General features: G+C 35.7%; 2 protein-coding genes across 2 annotated transcripts; one reads left to right on the forward strand and one right to left on the reverse strand.

Moving 5' to 3' along the window:
• Positions 1 to 242: 242 nt before the first annotated feature.
• Positions 243 to 2,520, forward strand: LOC109057260 (putative malate dehydrogenase 1B). The gene is made up of 5 exons (XM_042742332.1): positions 243 to 290; positions 1,019 to 1,160; positions 1,410 to 1,585; positions 1,703 to 1,824; positions 2,080 to 2,520. The coding sequence occupies exons 2-5, from the start codon at positions 1,147 to 1,149 to the stop codon at positions 2,119 to 2,121; spliced, it is 354 nt and encodes a 117-aa protein (XP_042598266.1). The 5' UTR covers positions 243 to 290; positions 1,019 to 1,146; the 3' UTR covers positions 2,122 to 2,520.
• Positions 2,521 to 4,408: 1,888 nt separating this feature from the next.
• LOC109057259 (reticulophagy regulator 2-like) lies at positions 4,409 to 20,730 on the reverse strand. The gene is made up of 9 exons (XM_042742230.1): positions 20,323 to 20,730; positions 19,145 to 19,248; positions 17,896 to 17,926; positions 17,601 to 17,730; positions 17,106 to 17,190; positions 9,646 to 9,783; positions 9,041 to 9,129; positions 8,656 to 8,791; positions 4,409 to 7,694 (listed from the first exon to the last, which is right to left on the reverse strand). The coding sequence occupies exons 1-9, from the start codon at positions 20,547 to 20,549 to the stop codon at positions 6,937 to 6,939; spliced, it is 1,698 nt and encodes a 565-aa protein (XP_042598164.1). The 5' UTR covers positions 20,550 to 20,730; the 3' UTR covers positions 4,409 to 6,936.
• Between the last annotated feature and the right edge of the window lie 524 nt (positions 20,731 to 21,254).

The raw sequence follows: 21,254 nt of genomic DNA on the forward strand, positions 1-21,254 counted from the left end.
CGCAGCCATCACAGAAACGGCGAGCGCACGATTACCGGATCACAATAGTTCCGTGGTTTTCATAATGTTATTTATAAAATGTTATATAAATAGTTAAATAAACCCTAATATAACTAGTTTAATTCATATTATATATAAAATATTATGTTTGATAAAAAAAAAATACAGATTCAAAAACGAAAGCGAAACAAGAAATGTTTCCTCTCACGAGCATTTTAAGCGGAACATGGTCTGTTACCTAGCAACGCCGGACGCGCTTGGGAAAAACATGGCAAAGTTTGTTCTTGCGGGTATCTATCTATCTATCTATCTATCTATCTATCTATCTATCTATCTATCTATCTATCTATCTATCTATCTATGCTGCATAATAATGTTATCTTCTAGTAAAACCACTACAGTATTTAGATCTTTGTGGTCAATCATGTCACAGTCAGCATTATTTTAATGCGATATTATTCTCTCTATTTATCAGGTAAAGCTGATTGTCCTTATTACGCAAAGGCTGAGCTTCTGGCTGATGTGCTGCAAAAAAAGCTGCCTAATTTATTCGTGTGAAGCTTTAAGAGCTCTTTAATTATCTGCACACAATTCAAAAGCTTTAATTTTAATGCTGAACTAAAGATGTGCTTGGTTCATTTATGTATTTTATTCATTCTAAAGCATTGTGTGTGTGTGTGTGTGTGTGTGTGTGTGTGTGTGTGTGTGTGTGTGTGTGTGTGTGTGTGTGTGTGTGTGTGTGTGTGTGTCTGTGTGTGGAAATGGCTGGAGGACACCTGTTCATCAAATGGCTGGAAGCATTCAAGTTCTCCTATAGTATGGAGAGAGCTGATTGATCGAATTAGTGAGCTTAGATTTTATATATATATATATATGATATATATATATATATATATATATAAATTTATATATATCCACTTAAAATAATTTATTAAAATAATTTTAATCAACAATTACATTATTTATTTACTGTCTGTTGTTCTTCATGCTGAAATCTTTCCTTTTTCTATATTCACAGACATCACTAAAGTCATTATATAGGGAAACATCAGTGGCATTTACCATATTGACCTAAAGAGGGTAAGGGTTTTCAGATATGATGGTGCAATTTGGGGACCGGATGGTTTTTCTCAGCAAGTCTTGGAAATGATTTATGATTGGTAAGTATCATTGTGGTGCGTGAGTCAAGCCATATGGCTCTTTCATGCAATTACATTTATGAATCATTATAAAGGGTATCATTTTATTAGTAAGTAAACAAAAAAATCTACGTACATATGCGACAACATGGTTAAAATAAATAGGAATCTTCAACTGCATCACACATGCATGTTCCTTACATATCGTAAATAGTCTTAATACATGTTTTATTTGTCACTCATGTAATTATACATGTTTTCTTTTATAAGGAAATGGGTGGAGACAGATTTAATGAGTTTAGTACATAAACACTGTACCACAATTTTGTCAAAAACAAAAAACACCACAGCAATATCAAAAACAAATGGAATAAGGACTATTTTAAGGGCCTTGGATAATAATGCATCTCTGGAGGACGTCTTCTCATTGGGTGTAATTAGTACAGGCAAGACCATTCAAATCATCCTCAAACATCAAATAAATATGTCTGTATACTTTATAGTTGATTTATAATGTATGTAAAATGAATGATCAGCATGACCAGCTTTTTGTAAATCTGCAGGGCAGCTTGGGATTCCAGCAGGTTTGGTGTTTTCTATGCCTGTGAGCTTCAGGAATGGTCACTGGTCAGTGCACTCGGATGTTACCGTTACAGATGAGTTGAGGCTAAAACTTGATGCTTGTGTGAGTACAAGAATTAAAAAAAAAAGAGAAAAAATTGTGTTATATTGTTAAATGCCAATGTTATGTTTTGTCCATATACAAATATTTTTTAAACAATCATAAAACCTCTGATATGCTCCAACCAAGTTTAGCAAAGTTGCTTGTAGCGCCTTTAATTAACAAATAAATGCTTTATGATTCATTTTGGTAGCACACTCAGCTTTGATGAGAACAAATTGGTTAATCAATGTTATTTTATGCATTTATTTGCTTTAGGAGAGAGACATTGCTGCTAGAATATTGAAGGAGGATGCATGACGACTCTCCAAAAGCAGACTTCAATGACTCCCTCCTTCAGTAACATGTCAAATCATTATTCTAATAAGAATATATAGCTATATGGGTTAGTCAGAATCGGAATGCCTCAAATGACAAGTGGGATGACCTTGGCATATGAAAATGTTCAGCTCAATTCTTGAGAGACTATTGCTGTTAGGCTTTAATTCATGCAATTTTACTGAATGTGGGAATAATGAATAGTATACACAACACTTGACACATTTCTTTTGTTCATCTTTTTGTTAAATGTAAACATACAAAGTTAGAAATGTTGAAAACCACTGGATCAGATTTTAACTTAATTTCTTAATTTGAGTGGTGTTTACCCATGCAAACCTTGCCGCTACCCACTGGAATAAAAAAATAGGTAGAAAAACAGAAAAGGTACTGGTCATTTTCTAATTTGTTGTTTACGGTGTTATAAAATGAACACAAAAATCTATGGCTCTGGTTGACCGAAAATCTGAAAGGAATCTTCTAAATGCACCATGAAAGCACCTTGCTTAAAAAAAGCATCTGGCAAGAACACTTACATGACATTTTCTGTTAATACCGTAGACCTCTGTGATGTTTCCGTTCTCAGAGATTTATCATAGCAAATTATCAAGATTACAGTCACCTTTCTGACTATAAGCAGCGCGACCATCTGCCTTGGCTTCTGCTGCCAGCTCACCGCAGGACTTCACACACTGGCTATCTACATAGTAGCCTTAACTCACAAGGCCTTCGTCATGTCTGGCTTCATCTCGCACTGTTCCCTGAGCACAGTCAGAAAATATTTAATGCAAAAACATAAAAAAACCTGTAGTCTACATCATGCTCTTTCTTGCCCCAATGCCCACTGATTCTGAATGTGGTAAAGAATATTCTGTACTAGATCCCTAAATGACACCACAACCAGAGGGAGTAAAGGCGTACTCACACCAATGATAACTATAACTATATAGATTTAATAATCATTCTAATTCTATGAGAATAGGGAAGTTCACACCACAACCATAATGATAACAACACAGAGGAACGAATTTGTTGGAATCGCTTTCAAAGCATTTTTTTTTTTTTTTTAGTTGATGAATGATAAAAAACATTGAAAGCCAATCAGATTACAATCGATATTAGAGAGCCTGAGCAGACGACAAAACTACAGTGCACAATTATAAAAAAAACAATGTTATTGTCCATTGTCCTCAGACATCAGAAGACTACAGAGAACGGTTCGGACTGCTGAAAGGATTATTGGTACTCCCCTGCCCACCCTTCAAGAACTGTATACATCCAGAGTGAGGAAAAGGGCTCAGAAAATCACTCTGGATCCCTCACACCCAAGTTACCCCATCTTTGAACTCTTGCCATCTGGCCGGCGCGCTTCAGAGCCGCAAATACCAGGACAGTCAGGCACAAGAACAGTTTCTTCCCCCAGGCAATCTACCTCATGAACAGTTAAATGTTCCCCACTTATACAATAAAAATGTGCAATATCCTTATATTTATTTGTTACCCCTTCATCCTAGTACATCCCTGCATCTTACTCAATCCAATTCCATTATCATTTATAGCACAATTGTTTATACACTTATTTATCTGCAAAGGGTTTTTATTTTTTATTTTTTTGACTGTGTGTTGTTGTCAGTGTTTGTTGTCTTTTGTGTACTGGAAGCTTATGTCACTAAAACAAATTCCTTGTATGCGCAAGCATACTTGGCAATAAAGCTCTTTCTGATTCTGATTCTGATTCTGATTCTGATTGATGTGGACACTAATGTAGAATTGGTTCTTTGTGTAAATGGGCGTCAAATAAATAGCTGACCCAAAAGTGAACAATTGCTTAAAATTGACTCCCTCTCAGGCCATCCAAGATGTAGATGAGTTTATTCCTTCACTGGAACAGATTTGGAGAAATTGAACATATCACTTGCTCACCAATGGATCCTCTACAGTGAATGGGTGCCGTCAGAATGAGAGTCCAAGCAGCTGATAAAAACATCACAATAATCCACAAGTAATCCACACGACTTCAGTCCATCAAATAATGTGATGTGTTCCAAAGAAGAAACAAACTCATCTACATCTTTGATGGCCTGATTGGACACCAGGATTGTCCAATTTCCCTATAGTTCACAATTTACATATCAGTTCTTTTCAGTGAAAACCATCCCTTTTTTTTCAGAATAAACACAAAGCATTTGAAATTAAAAACCAGCTTATGGGTGTATATTAGAAATATGTGGTGGTCAAAGTCAGTAGAAAAATGACATTCAACAATACATTTTGTAGTTAAATGCTCTAAGTGTTTTTTTTATAGATCATAAAGCAGTAACAACATGAGCAAAACAATCACTATTACACAAGGATAATCTCTCCTTAAATATCTGAAAACACAAATCTCTGCGGTCTGTGTCAGATGTGTCAGCTTGAGGGTATCTACAGGAGAAGGAACGAAACACACTCTATCGTGCAAAGCAAAAACACTGTGTCCGATCCCAAAAACTGCGATGCGGCAAGCAGTTTGTTTTTCCACATTGAAATAAAAAATACACTCACAGCAACGCAGACCATATTTGCAACTATTTGGCGCAGGATTTTAGACTAATCAGATTTTACAGTGGGTGGGGCTTGAACATAATTCTAATTAAAAAAAAAAAAAAAAAAAAAAAAATATATATATATATATATATATATATATATATATATATATATATATATATATATATATATATATATATATAATGACTGGTTAAGACACAGTGTTAGAATAACTTTTGACTTTAAAGGAATGTCAACCCGCCTCTAATCAATGAACAGATCTGTCAAATTTTCTTTGTGTGAAAGATTGGTGCATCCCCTTTAAATATATACTGTGTTTTTATATACACATTTCCAGTTTTAAAGATATTTCCCTCTAGTATGATTAATAATTAAAAAATATATATCAGATCATAAAATCTTATTATATTCATTCGGTGCCATGTACTGTAAGGAGTCACTGAGACCTTTGACACTGACATATAAAGAGAAATGAATAATCAAATTCTTTAAAATAAGCCCAAATATGCTATTAGAGCTTTACATTGTCAATTCTAGAAATACCTTGATGACTTATTGTGTACATCTTTCAATGATGCATACAAATAAGGCTAAATTATTTGCTTAGGATTCCCCTCTTATTTGCATTTCAGTTAAAAAAAAAAAGGAAAATAATTCAGTCAAGCCCATGCACAAACTCCCCCTAAAAATTTTAGTTTATCATTTGAATTATATTTCAGGCAATATGTGACCTTTTAATGTGATTTTTACAATGCAATACAACATACACTACCGTTCATAATTTTAGAGTCAGTAAATCATTTATGCTCTCCCTGGCTGCATTTATTTGATCAAACATACAGTAAAAACAGTCAAATTGTGAAATATTATTACAATATAAAAATGTTCTATTCTAATATTTTAGTTGTAATTTATTCCTGTGATGCAAAGCTGAATTTTCAGCATCATTACTTCAGTCTTCAGTGTCACAAGATCCTTCAGAAATCATTCTAATATGCTGATTTGCTGCTTAAAAAACATTTCTTATTATTGTCAATATTGAAAACGGTTGTGTTCCTTCATATTTTTGTGGATTTTTTTTTTTTTCTGAATTCTTTGATGAATAGAAAGTTGAAAAGAACAGTATGTATTTGAAATAGAAATCCATTAATCACTTTCAACCATATGAATGCTTTTTGATCCTTGCTGCATAAGAGTATTTATACCTTTAAAAAAGAAAAGTTACTGAAAAAATTACTGACCCCAAACTTTTGAACAGTAGTGTATTTAGTATGGTTATGAAAATCCAGAAACAAAAATGCAAAAGTGCATCCAATCATAATATATTGAATGAATATGAACAGAGTTAAACACCTAATTGTCTACATGATGTGGGGGAAAAAAAATCAAGCACTAAGAATGGGGAATTTTCTGACAGCTAAAGTGTGCTACGCTGCATTCACAATCAATTTTGTGCAAAAAAAGTACTTTATAGATTATATTCTCAAAAACAATTAAATGGCACAATCCAACAGTCATTTCTCAAAACAATTTCAGAAATTAATTTGGAATGCAGCCAAATGTGCTAAACTTTTTAAGTTTTGTCTCTCAGAATAAACCTTAAACATTTATTTGAGGCATATTTAATAGTAAACTATTCTTCACTTTAACCAATTTTAATAAATAAAACCATCCATTTCATAGGAATATATTATAGAATATATTAGTTTAGCTATGATGATGATAAGAAATGTTTGACATAACCAGTGTTTCTCTGAGAATTAGCAGTCATATCCCGCTCATCCTCTCCTTCCACAGTCCTAAAATTCCTTCCACAGTCCTAAAATCCCTTCCACAGTCCTAAAATTCAGCCCAAATGGCATTAAACCTTATAACAACAGTCAGCATGGGATTGATAAACCAGAGGGCTCTTGTCATCTGTCGCAGACATGTGGTCTTTGACAAAACATATAGTAAATGATTAAAACTAAATCTATTTTAAATCGCTTTTGAAATCTGAGTGGCTGGATTTGAGGCTGAAGGCTATTTGGATAACCTTGTTACCGTCGCTTTTAGTTTTTGTGTCATACATTTTACATTTTGGACATTCACCTGCTCAGGAATCAAAAGCGCACCAACAATCACAGTGATCTCACTCCAGAAAACAACAAAATAAAGGCATAGATGACCGCAACATTCCCTTTCACAAATCTTTTGTCAGTATATGGTATCTACATAGACTATAAATAAAATAAACAGTTTAGATGGAAGCTAGGAATCCTGCTGGTCTGCGTGCTGCTGACTGCTTGGGGCTGTTTCTGTGGAAGCCACGCCCACTTCCTGTCCATCAACACCAAGGCCCAACCCCTCATCCATTTGTTCCAGTTCACTTTGGTCCAGAAGCTCAAAGTCCTCTTCCTCCGCGGGTACGAGCGTGAGATCCGGTTGCTCTTCGGTGCTTGCTTCGGTGACATCACCGTCCTCTTCCTCTTCCTCAACACTGGCTTCTTGGGTTGATGGTGACTCGAGGGACGATTCAATTGGACAAGGAGGCGTTTCGGTGGGAAGAAACGAAGCCAGGTCTCCTTCGCCTTCGCTGGCCTCCGTAGATCGCAACAGGGCTGAGAGAGTGTTCTGTACTACGGTAGAGATGGCCGTGCTCACTATCTCTTCACTAAGGGCTTCCAGGGACCGAGCGGGTCTCGAAACATCCTCGGCCAATCCCCTTCCCTCTTTCTCAGTACCCACAATGCTTTGGTCTGCCCCCGCCGCTTGTCCGTGTCCATTAAAGTGCGTGTTGACAAAGTGGAGCGGAGATGTTAAGTGCTGGAAGAGGAGGCTGGCCGGAGACAGCGGTTCCTCCTGGAGCTCGGAGCCGGATGCTCCCGCCTGCTCAGACCCCAGAACACCCAGCGGGAAATGGAACAGCCCCGGTTCAATAGAAGGCAGCTCATCCACTGATGGGAACTCCGCTAGATCTCTAGTGAACGCCTCCTCCGGTTCACTGTGCACGCTCTGCTGATCCAGGTCTGTTGATGAAAACACAGGTAGTTTTGGTGTAAAACAGTCAATAAAGCAGAATGTTAAGGCTTTTTTATGTTAAAATAATCAGTAAGCCATTCTTGGTTGATTGTGTTTAAGTGACAGTCCTAGTAGGAATAATTAAATTATTTATTCAAATTCAATTTACACCAAAAAAGTTTTACCAGGACAAATTTTTTTTTTCAGTGGATTAAATTAAGCCTAGAAATGTGCGCTAACAAAGTAAACAGTGTAAATTATGATTTCATGTTGACTTTAATATTTCTAATATATATCTGCATTTTCATTTTTCATTTATTACTGCTCAGTAAAAATCTTGCCACTTTTAGGTACAATTCGACAGTTAAAGAAAATATTTTTTAAATATGTTATTTTATATTATGTTATATACACTACATTCAAAAATGGTAAGATTTTTTTTTTGCTTTTGAAAGAAATTACATACATTAAATTGATCAAAAGTGACGGTAAATACATTTATAATGTCACAAATGATGCTGTTCTTTTGAACTTTCTATTCATCAAAGAATCCTGAAAAAAATGTATTATGGTTTCTACAAATAATAAGCAGCACAATAGTTTTCAACACTGATAAGAAGAAGAATTTATTTTAAGCAGCAAATCTGAAGACTGGAGTAATGGCTGCTGAAAATTCAGCGGAATAAATTACATTTTAATATATATATATATATATATATATATATATATATATATATATATATATATTTTTTTTTTTTTTTAACTGTATTTCTGAACAAATAAATGCAGCCTTTGATGAGCATGAGAGAGTCTTTCAAAAACATTAAAAAGAAAAATATATAGACCCCAAACATTTGTGAGTGTATGGAGTAAATAACACCTGTTAAATGTTTGTCATCTGTGGTACTGACACATTTATTTTAATCAGTCCGACTAAACTCTTCATGCACATGAAAAAGCATTGAGTACCTTCAGAGACGTCTGTGAGCTGCGGTGTGGTGGCTCTGGATACAGAGAATCCTCCACTCTCCAGTATAGACGCCTCCTCATCGGACAGCTCAGAGTCTGTGATGGCCATCGCCAGAGCCGTAGTCTTCACATCCACCTGCTCGAAGAAAGAACCAATCAGTGACCAGAATTACACTGTTCAGTAATGTTTTTTGAAAATAAATGAATACTTTTCTGAAGGATCATGTTACACTGACGCCTGTAGTAATGATGCTGAAAAACATACTTAAAGTATATTTACAAGTTCTAAAAGTTTACATATAGAATATGGCCACTTTAAGATGGGATATAGTGAGTCCCCTCATCATCAAACATGAAACTAAGCACCCAGTATCAGGAAACTCACAGTAGGGGCGAAACATGACAGCTCCTCCTCGCTCTCACTCTCTGTCTCTGCCCTCGGTTCATCACCCTCTCCCTGCTCCTTCTTCAGCTCTGCACAAACACACACATCTCCTGAGCGCAATCTAACAGGAAGTGACACACTAACAACCTGTGATATCAGCAGCAAGAGTGCACAATATACTGGCACCAATACTGAACAGTTTTTATTGTTGTTATCAGTCCAATATTGGATTCAGATAATATTAGGGATTATTTATTCAAGTTCCAGCTGTAAACTCATGCAAGGTTTCTGTAACATAATTTACTGTATTTAAAATGTCTTAATGCCTGATTTCACTTTTAAGCATGAACAGGCGAAAAATATCAGACATATCAGATTTATCAGTGATTATATAATTCATTGTCTAGAAAATAAAAATTATTAGTGTAAAATCTATGTATTGGTACAGCTTAAAGGAAAGGATATATAGGATTATTTTCACCACTATGTAAAACTTATTTCCTAACCGAACATTCTGTACATAATATAGTTTAAAGAATATTGTGTTTATTTTGGGTTTTGAAAAACAAACAATCTAGGACACTAAACAAAGGCAACGCTCTCACTTCTCTTGTCGTATTTGCGGCGCTGTGTGTCTCCTTTCATGCTGTAGTCGAGTTTCATCAGTATGGGCTCCAGTCCGGTGTACATTTTCTGGATCAGCTCATGGTAAACCACCAGCGGCCACAGCAGCACACTCAGCACTAATGCAGGATAGAGAAAAATACAATTAACCTCTACATACAGTACCATTCAAAAGTTTGGGGTCAGTAACTTTTTTGTAAGAAATTAATACTTCTGGATGCATTCAACTGATCAAAAGTGACAGTAAAGATATGTATAATACAGAAGACGTCTGTTTTTTAAATAAATGTTGTTCTTTTATTAAGACTAATAAAAAAAAAATCAACTGATTTGAACACTGATAATGATAAGAAATGTTTTTAGAGCAGCAAATCAGAATATTAGAATGATTTCTGAAGGATCATGTGACACTGAAGACTTGAGTAATCATGCTGAAAATTCAGCTCTGTGTCACAGGAATAAATTTTATTTTAAATATATAAAAACAGAAAATGTTTATTTTAAATTGTAATAACACTACATAATATCTATTTTTACAGTATTTTAGATCAAATAAATGCAACTTTGATAAGCATAAGACACTTTCAAACACATAAAATAAATCTTACTGACCCCAAACTTTTGAATACTAGTGTACCTATAAATATATGACAAAATATATATATAATATATATATATATATATATATATATATATATATATATATATATATATATATATATAAAAAAAACACCTTAAAGTAGCCTTTTTTCTTATTTAAAATGTTCTTAATTTCAAATATTTTCTTTTTTGATTTCATGGTAAAATATGACCCGGATATGTTCCCCATCTTCTTTAACAAAATTCACTGAAAAGAAAATACATTACTATCACATGATTTGACACCTGTTTGAATGGTTATAGTATGCAGATTTTGTAGTATAAAGATGATCATATCTGTAGCAAATTATCTCAAAAGAGAAATGTATATAAATAATGACAATTATTTATATCAGTTGCCAGTAGTAACTGTTGCAGAATTAATATTACCATCAACTAATCTGTTTGTCCAGCAAAGATTCAGTGTAATTTCATATCAACTCTAAGAAATGATATTTCCATGGCCATAGAAAATAACTTTATTACAGTACTAGTGTTATAAGATCGGATTGTTAAAGGGACACTATTCACAAGCAGTGACAGAATATAAAATGAAATTAATGAAAGTTTTATTAACTAAACTAACACATAACTAGTCAAAAGAAACAAACATACAATCACACATACATGGGTGAAGGGCAAATGAGACTGAATGAAACCGTTAGAGAAACAGGGAATGAAGCTATGAAAATGAGTCAGTTAACCACCTGAGTGAAACCATCAGCGCCGCTGGACAATGGGGTCTACAGCTTATACTATACTTGCATTGCATTGGCCGTTGAACGAGCGTCCAGTTGCAGTCTCGGGTGAAAGTCTTGATGGTTTGAAGGTTCAATGGTGTTGGAATTGCAACCGCGTTCTTCTGGACTTGAAGAGTTACGAACTCCAAAGATGTTATTCTGACTCTGTGGTGATTGGGAGAGTTCTCTCCCAGGTGACAAGTTGCAACATGGCTTGCTGTAACTTGATGTTCTGCCAGCATTGGGGATTCCCTGCAGGTCACAGGTGGACTGGATGTCCGAGAGGCAAGGAGGTAAGAGCGCCGAAGAAGAGAGTCCGGTTCATGGATGTAAGGCCTTTTAACTTCTGTGGCTGTCACACCTCCAGGGGGCCAGTGAGCCAATAGAAATTTAAAGAGGTCATATGACGTTGCTAAAAAGAACATTATGTTGTGTATTTTGTGTAATGCAAAATGTTTATGCAGTTTAAAGAGCAGGTCATATGGGTTTTTGAAAAATATCTCTTTTGCAGTTTATAATGTAGCTATTATTCGAAAAAGTGGATGATAAATAAATATATTGTCTCTCAAAAGAGAGAGACGGTTCTGAATCGCCTTAAGTCGTTATATTTCCGAATCTTTTGCCTGTTATGGGTATACGTTACTGGGTAACACATTTGCATAATCCCCACCTGCCCGCAAAATATGAACAGAGTCTGACCTGCCCACATACACTTCCGCTAGATAGTGTGTTTAAATGATGCTGAGAAGACGCTGTGTTCAAGGATACCACAGAAATACAATTCAAGCCTTTTGTTGTGTGCATGTCATTTTACCAAGGACTGATTCTCTAATCTTGGCCTTTATCTTCGTTGGCTTCTAGTCTTCTTAATTTGGACTAAAAAGCTCATCGAACCACAAACTGTAAGTAGTATGATTGATACGTTGTGTACATTTTCAATTGAGTGCTCAAAAAAGGTTTTTGTGCTAATATGTGATGTATACCTAGAGCAGCTTTAGGTTTCCAGGTAAAGCACAATATTATTGTCTTACTGAAGTAGTTCTGATAATTCGCTGTGAACCTACTATTTCCTAAGAATGTGTTGATTATTGTATACTGATGTTGTTCTAATTACTTTGTTTAATAATTAAAGAATGTAATGTAGCGCACAGACTTTATAATCATTATGAAATTGCTGTTTATTGTGCTGCACGGGCCGTTATATGGTTAATGTGGGAGAGACAAAAGTTACGACAGAGCGTCTTTTGTCTGTCGTTCTTCAAACATTACAGTAGACATTTTTTGTTTACAAACTGTATTGTTTCATCAGTTAGTCACGTTAGCACTCGGCCAAGTGTTCACAGTTTAACAGCTAAACTTTAGCTGTGGGCACGATTCGCTTGCATAAGTGTTTTTGTATTTTATGTCATTATTATAAGAACGGATTGGAGCACTATATTACTGTTTTATGTAAAGGTGCTTTGTCAATGGTAGCACTCGCTAACTGTCTCAGGGCCTCCTCTCTGTGCCAATCACAACAGGCTTGTCCAGCTGACCAATCAGAGCAGAGTAGGCTTATGGAATGGAGGGTTTTGCTCTGAACTTGCTTGGAACGAATCGTTTTGAAATCATTGGTAAATGACTCTAATATTAAATGTATATTTTGAGAAAATTACAATGTTTCTGACCTTAGATTCCTTTAAACCTTTTGTAGGGGACTCCAACACAATATTAGGACACTTTAAAATACCATATGACCTGCTCTTTAAGGTTAAAAAAAGTTTTTTTTTTTCTTTTCACATAATGTACATTATTGTTGCTCCTCTATGCCCTGCCTTTCTGAAACACATCGATTTTTACAAAGCTCATCATTCTGAAAAGCGAGGTGTACGCTGACTGGCCAGCTATCCAATGCATTGTGATTGGCTGAATGCCTCAAGCATGTAACGGAAATGTTACGCCCATTGCCATACTGTGATGCGTGTCCCATTCAGAACACCAGCAAGACAAGACAAAACCAATAAAACCCATTACAAACGAGGCATTTGTTGCATCCGGTGGGGACATAATTACTGATTATAATGACTTATATTGTCTTTTTACGCGTTGTGTTGCATATTGCGCTGCGTAAACATAAAACCATGTCTGCATTTGTGATCGGAGAAAAGACAAACAACAAGCGCTACACTACACTGCTCAAAACTTGCGTTTGAATTGTCATTTGTCAGTGGCAAATTCTTTAAATATGAAAACGTACTTACAGGCTGTGAGAAGTACCAGACTGTCCTTGCAAAGTTAGAATTGCCCCACTTTGTAGAAACAACTCTCTTGGGTTCAGGAAACAGTCCTCCATAAAATGCGCTGCAAACATTTGAATATTTGGGTTGAACTGTACTGGAACAGTGTTGTAAATACAACTTAACCACTGATTTCTAGTTGTGTCCTCTTTTGGAAGGCCAAACAAAGTAGTTTCGCTTTCACAACGAAACACACAGCATCACACACACGGCGGGCTTGAGTGAGCGGCAGCCGGCAGTCTTGAGAACGGCCCGGCTGGTGGATTCGATGAAGGAGCGGCCGGCAGGCTTGCGGCAACCACATGTGACGACCCCGGGCTGGACTCTGCATTGTCCACGGTGAAAGCCAATACAACGATTCACAGTGCAAAGTTGATGTATTTCCTCAGTGACCAGCAAGTGGATATTGTCCTCTTTTGGAAGGCCAAACAACAATACTACAGTGAGAACAAAAGTTACGCCTTCTTTCTTTGAGTGAACATTTGGGCAGTGTTATGCAAATCTTCCCACACAGTGACAAAGACATGTGGGGGCGTGTTTAAACGAGGCGTTTTAGGAGGGCGTGGACAAGTCTTAACTTTTATAAACAGGGTTTTTCCTACATTGAAAATTTTTTGGCGGCCGCCAAAACGATTTTTTGTCCCGCCAAAGCCTTATTTGATCTGTAATTGGGTTTTGTGAGTGAAGCAGGCTACAGACGGAGTGACAGAGAGAACGAGCACAGCGCCCCAACCCCGCGCAGGCACTCACCTGCCCCTATTCTAACGATCTAAACGCAAAGTGTAAAGCGCACGGCGCAGGTGCACTCAGGGCGTGTCCAAATCCACTTTTGCTATTTTAACGGCGGAAAAACGGTTGGCGCGCCGGGGCGCATGGTCTAAATGGGTTGTCCCTATTCTCTTAATGAGTAATGGGTGTTTTTTGGGCGTAATGTGCAATAAACTAATCAGAGTCTCATCTTCCAACGTAGAGCCAGTTGCGCTCGTGCCATGACAGATTTGCTATTTACATGGCGGGATTTGGCAAGCGCAAAGACAGAACACATCTCCGGGATGAAAACGGCTGCTCGTGTGCGAGCAAATAGATAGCGTAATTCTGATACATGCGATGACTATCCATTATGACATTGTAGGCATTTTTATATTTAATAGCCTACAAAAAATTATTATGCATCGCAATCCTTTAATTTTTAATATTTGGCATGTTTGTGTGCTGCTGTGTTTAATAAGCAGCGTGCACTAACACGCTCTTTAAATAACAGAAAAAACATCGCGCCAGACCAGGTTTGAGTTGGTCTATGGCGCAGTCTATTTTCAGCTCCTTAAAATAGCAATGCGCCTGAACACACCTCTTTTTTAGACCAGCACACCCATGGGCGCACAAATGGGCACAAATGCATTTGCTAATTAAACGACGTGGCACTGGACGGGAAAATGCGAACGGCGCCGGACTGAAACTAGCAAACACTTGTGCTTTTTTTTGCGTGGCATTGCGCCGGGTGTATGATAGGGCCCTCCGTCTTCAGTTTCTGTCTTTGCTCTCTCCCACGCATCAAAATCAACTGATCCTAAAGGTCGGAAGACCGAATCCATGTTTCACGTGGTGCATTCGGAGAATATTTTTGCTGAATTACCGCTGGGTGTGAATTGCAGTCAAAAAAAAATAAAAAATAAAAATCGCCTTATCTTCTCTTACAACTTGTGACAAGCATTCAGCACATGCAGCTGACATAACTTTAAATAAATGCAAAAAAAAAATAAAAAATTATATCCAGTAATGAAGTGGTTTTTTTTGTGTGTGTGTGTTGACGAATCTTTCGCGATGTCCTAACAGCCAGGATTCCCACACAACACGTCCGCTAAAGTCCGATTCGCGACCTAATGACTCCTTTGAGTCGATTCATTATAATGAATGGTTAAAGCAGTTGGTCTGCCCGTCAGTGTCTGAATCAGTGTATAACAAATCATTACTTCTTAGAAGAACATACACATTTGAAATGAGGAAGTAAGTGTGCTTACCCCATTTAGCGAGAGTGTTTAGTAAAATTTAGCCTTAATCCACAGTATGTATAGGCCTCTGCCAATGTGTAGTAAATTGCCTATAAAATCATTTAAAGTTAGACTGGAGTGAGATGAAACTAGATCAAAGCACAAAGCAACCTGTTGCTAGCTAGCTGCTAATTTTATTAAATTTTATATGGTAAAAAAATTACACTATTACACCTTTTAACGCTACATTTTTAATGGTACTTTTAAATTGATATGATTATACTAAAAGTCTATCAAAAAAGGATTTTATCTTTCAAAACTATGAAAGCCAGTCATGGAAAAATCACAGCTTTTTTTGCAAAGAGTGCAAGATAAGGATGACAGTGAGAGTGACAGGTAATATCTGTGTCTGATAATTGCATAATTTGTAAATAGATAAATTGTGATACCTTTGACAATTCAAATATACTTTGGTCTCGACAATGTTTACATGCAAAATAAGTTGTAATCGCTTTCTTTTACTATCTAGCCTGACAGTGATCGTTTTTTCATGAATAAATAGGATAAGAAAAAAAATCACATTGTTTCTTATTGTAATTATGTTTCTTATTGTATTTATTTTAAATTTAACATTTATTGTCAATATTGGGCTTGCGGATCATGGATACTAGGGTACTCTTTGCTGTGTGTGGATGACCATGTCGGTCAGCCACCACCGAAGACCAATTTTGACCCAGGAAAAACCCTGATAAAGAATAACTCTTTGGGTTTGAGAGTTTAGTCTTTGCAACTTTAGGGATCTTATCAATGCACAAACAGCTTGAAACACTCCGAAGAGAAAGGAAAATTTGAAATTGCATCATATGACCCCTTTAAACTTTCGGAGTTTATGACTCTTTGTCTTCTAGCATGGTGCTTTGCATATGTAACTGGATTGGTTGTTGATGCAAAAACTATTAAAGATTATTGTAATACTAATATGTTGCATAGGTATCAACCAATAATATATCCTATCATTTAGAACTTCAAAATACAAATGTGTCGATACCAAACATGGTATAGGTGAGGTTATATCAACTATCATAACGCATGCATAAAACAGTATACAATACAAAAGACAATATACAAGAACAGTAAAAATACACACCAGTGCTCAAGCCCCTGCCACTTTAATCACTGACACTAAAATGCCCTTTCGGTACAATATAGGTGCCTCCGGACTGCAATTTCTACCAATATGGACATCCCCCAATAAAAAGTTTTTGCTATGAATTAATGAAAGAAGTCTTTTCCTATGGGCTGTACATGTCTGATACTCTGTTTTGAAGTGACTCTCAGTGGGGTGAAGTGTATTCTATTGGGTCATAAAGCCAGCCTTATCTTGTAATATGTCCTGGCTGCCATGGTAAACAGTGGCCTGGGGGGTCGTTCACAGACATCCCGGCACCAAGTCCGGTTGTTGGGTGAGGGGTCTGTTGAATTATTTGTTAAATATAACAAATAATAATGTGTCTGATTTGTCAAGCCATTATATTTCTGTATTTAAATGTGACTGAATTTTTTAACCCAGCCAAACAGAAATGCTGGCAATATATGTTTCCTCTCTGGGTGATATACTTATCTTTTTGTTATGCTTCTTTACAGCAATGCAAAATACAACCAGAGTGTTACGTAAGTGCAGAGGTGGACTCGAATAGCTGTGTGTTGCGCAATTTGACTAGCTGGAGCAAAAGGGCAGCAGTGTGTGTAAAAGTAATTTATGGAAATCAACAAAAACAACTGAGGGAAGTTTGCTCACATATGATGTAGGAGATCATAATCCCGGGAACGTAATGTCCAACCACAGCCAGCATGACACATCCTGAACACATCATGATGCAGAACTGATGAGGAGAAACAAGAATGTTTGATCAGTAAAAACTTTCTGGACATAAATTTCAGCATCATTACTGCACTCTTCAGTGTCACATGAGCCTTCAGAAATCATTTAAATATGCTGATTTGCTGCTCAAGAAACATTCAGTATTATTATCAATGTTGAATGTAGTTGTGCTGCTTCATATTTTTGCATACATTTTTTCATGATTCTAGAAAAACTTCATGAAAACCTTGTCAAAGTCTTTATTGCCACTTTTGATCAGCTTAATGCAGGCTTGCAGAAGAAAACTATTAAATTCAAATATATATCTTATTGACCCCAAACTTTTAAACGGTGTAGACTTTTGAGGTTTTGAATGACATGAGGATAAGACATATTTATCACTTTTGTGTTATTTTGAAACATTCTCCCCACCTTGCCGTGGTTTTGCCGTTTATACTGAAGCATCTCTTGGATGTAAAGGATGGAGGTGAGGTAACTCTCGGCGAGATGATGGCTGAGCTCCTCGACGCTTAACAAATGTGGCTGCTCACTTAGCGTTTCTCTGTAACAGCATTTACAAATTAACTTGTGCAGTTAGGACAAATTTAAACTAATTTAATAAGGAACAACAAAGGATACAGCAAAGGGAAATTTATGAAACTGAGCAGTCTAAACACTTAGAGGACACTTAGGTGCTGTTGAGACACGCAGAGATCAAGACACATACCGCTCAACGACAGATGCCTCTGGATGCCACACTGTAGAGAACAGAGGAGCAAACAGTAAGAGCAAAATAAAAGAGGTTAATACAATAAACTGTGAATGTATGGGCTTCTTAATGGTAAAATGTTCATGCAATCTCAAACAATTCTCTTAAAAATTCAAAAACATGATTCTGTGGAAAATATAAAATTAAACTGAATCATAAATTGTGCATTTTAATTATGTCACGTCTGTTACTATTATGTTTGTGTCATTGGACTAGTTTTGCGATCCCTTCTTGTTTCGTGACAACAGAGATGTTTTACAATAACAATTTCTCTAACATTAGGTCTGCAGGGTTTTACAGGCTGTATTTGTTTATTGAAAAATTCAGTAAAAACAGTAATACTGTGAATAATTAATTCAATTTAAAAAAACTGTTTTCTATATGAATAATTTTGAAAGCTGAATTTTCAGCATCATTAATGCAATCTTCAGTGTCAGATGATCCTTCAGAAATCATTACCATTTACTACTGTCAATAATGAAAACAGTTGTGCTATTTGATATTTTTTCTGGTAGTGGTAATACATTTTTTCTCGATTACTTGATTAATAGAAAGTTCAAATGAACAGGCACACACACACACACACACACACACACACACATATACATATATATATATATATATATATATATATATATATATATAATAAAATATTTTTGTAGCATTATAAATGTCTTTAGTGACATGAATTTGATGCCCCAATAAAAGTAACTTCTTTCAAAAAAAAAAAAAAATAAATAATATATATATATATATCTATATATATATATATATATATATATATATATATATATATATATATATATATATCTATATATATATATATTATATATATATATATTGTATTTATATTTGAATAGCAGTGCATTACTATTGTTACATTGGGGCATATAAATAAAAATAATCCAAAAGTTTACATTTAGTGGTAAATGGTGAGTAAAACATGCCTTCATTTTAGCTAGATTTGAATGCTTTTTAGTTTTTGCTTTAAACATTTTAAATCTACTTAATAAACGTGACTGTTTAGTTGAAATTGTGTCCCCAAATTTAAAACAATACATTTCAGAGCATTGCAGATCAAAGCATCTTCACAATGCTGCAAAACATGTGTAATACATTATATAAGCTATATTTCCCAGTCCTGTGGTGTGCGTCTGTAGGTGTTGCTATGAATCAAATACACAATATAGTGGCATCGATAGATTACCGGTGATCTGCGGCAGCTTGCCTTTCCATCTCTCCAGTAAAGTCAGTCCAATGAGAGACACACTCAAGAGGAACAAGGGTCTCAGAGATGTGGACGACAGGAGCCTAGAACACACATACATCTGTTCAAACATCACAATCTGCATCTTATCCAATTACAAAAACAACATATGACACAAATAAGTCATGTATGTAATTCCCCATATAAGAAAAGTTACCATAGTTCTTGCCTACTAACTGTGATATTATCACCATAATACAAAGGTATAATTGGTATAAATTTTCAATATTATGGACAGATGAATATCTTTCTGTGTATACTGTGTTTGTGTGTGTGTAAGTATACAGAATTGTATTTTATGTTTATTATTATGTAATTATAAATATAATTGTATATATTTATGTTTAATTCATATGTATAAAATACATATTATATTGTTATAAATATTTAATGTTATATATTAAACAAACAGAGGAAGTTCTGTGATGCAGATGGTATTACCACTGTAAAATAGTATTTATGTGGTAAAATCTCTTGGTAATACCGCAGTAAATGTCCAAAGCAAACATGGTATTACCGAGGCATTTTTGTCCAATAACATACGATAATCATACACCATGGTGTTTAACCCTTATAAAAAAAGTACCATGGTATTACCATGTTTTTTTTGGACTAGACGCTATCATAGTTTTTGAACATGTCATTATATTCTTAAATATTAGAGTACAATGTGCTGTAAATACCATGATACTGTACTGTATATGAATATGGAAAACATTCAGTACTATGGTTTATAGTACCATGTTATTACCGTCTGATACCGTGACTGTACTATGGTACTACCAAAGTACTTGTAATGGTATGGCATATTAATCATATGGTAATATTATGGTATGTCCAAAACCCATAGTAATGGCGTATACTACGATAAAGTACAGTTACTATGGTATTTACATGGTCGCGCAAGAATACCATGGTACTGCAGTAATGACAGTATCCAAAACAAATTAGCACATGTCCGAGGAACAGTAAACGTACAGCGAAGCTGACACAAAAGCAACACGGGGGAACTTCGACCCGAAGCAACTACTAACGCGCAGATTAAGCAGATGACTAACTACTCGTCAGGATTAACGTCGTCCCTTCCAAATGAACAGCTTTATTCGCTCGTGTCTCACCAGAACAGCGTGTTGAGCGCGAGCGCGGCGATGATGCTGTGCAGCGGCCTCTCCCACACCAGCAGCCGCTGCGCGCAGATCACCGCGGGCTCACACTGCGACAGCCACCCGCGCAGCCGCTCCCGAAGCCGCCGCAGCTCCGGCTCATCCTCCGCGCTACCGGGCGCGGGGAACCAGGCCTCCAGACCCGCCGATGAGGAGGACACCGAGGCCCGTCTGCTCGCCATTGTCACTTGTCCAGTGTTGTTTGTTTGTGTGTGTTGATGACGGGGTTTGGTCAGAAGAGGCTCGTCATGGATTATTAGAAAAAACAGAAACACACCGCAGATCTTACAGGCTCTTACAGTGTCACATGCTCAGTGTTTACTGCGCCCATGGGTGACATCTGCTGGCTGCAGCACATACACACAAATGCCAAGAATTGAACTTAACATTTATTTAATTTGATTTATTTATTCAATGTTATTTAATATTTCATTATAATACTTATATTAATTATGATTTTTTTTTAATAGATTAAGCAGGGAGAATATATATTATCATTACTGGGCTTCAACAGATTGTATTTATACAAATTATTTATTTAAAATAGAAATTTTAAATTTCAGTGTAAATAATTTTTTGTTATTTTTTATGTATTTTTGTTTTATTTTATTACAATTTAAATAAAACATATGCAATTATAAAATATAAAATATTTATATTATTTATTTAAAAAATGTATTACAAAAATGTTAAATACATTATATAATTAAATTATTTAATAAAATGTAATTAAAATAATTTTAATAATTTATGTTTTGTATTATTATTATTTTTTAATTAGGCAATCAGGCAAAAAAGAGCAAAAGGAATTGTTTATTAGATAAAAAAATAAAAAATAATGATAATTCGACAATGTATTTCATCATAGCAAAGCACAAAAGACAAAC

This window comes from Cyprinus carpio, chromosome A1, assembly GCF_018340385.1.
Source record: "Cyprinus carpio isolate SPL01 chromosome A1, ASM1834038v1, whole genome shotgun sequence".
Classification (NCBI taxonomy): Eukaryota; Metazoa; Chordata; class Actinopteri; order Cypriniformes; family Cyprinidae; genus Cyprinus; species Cyprinus carpio.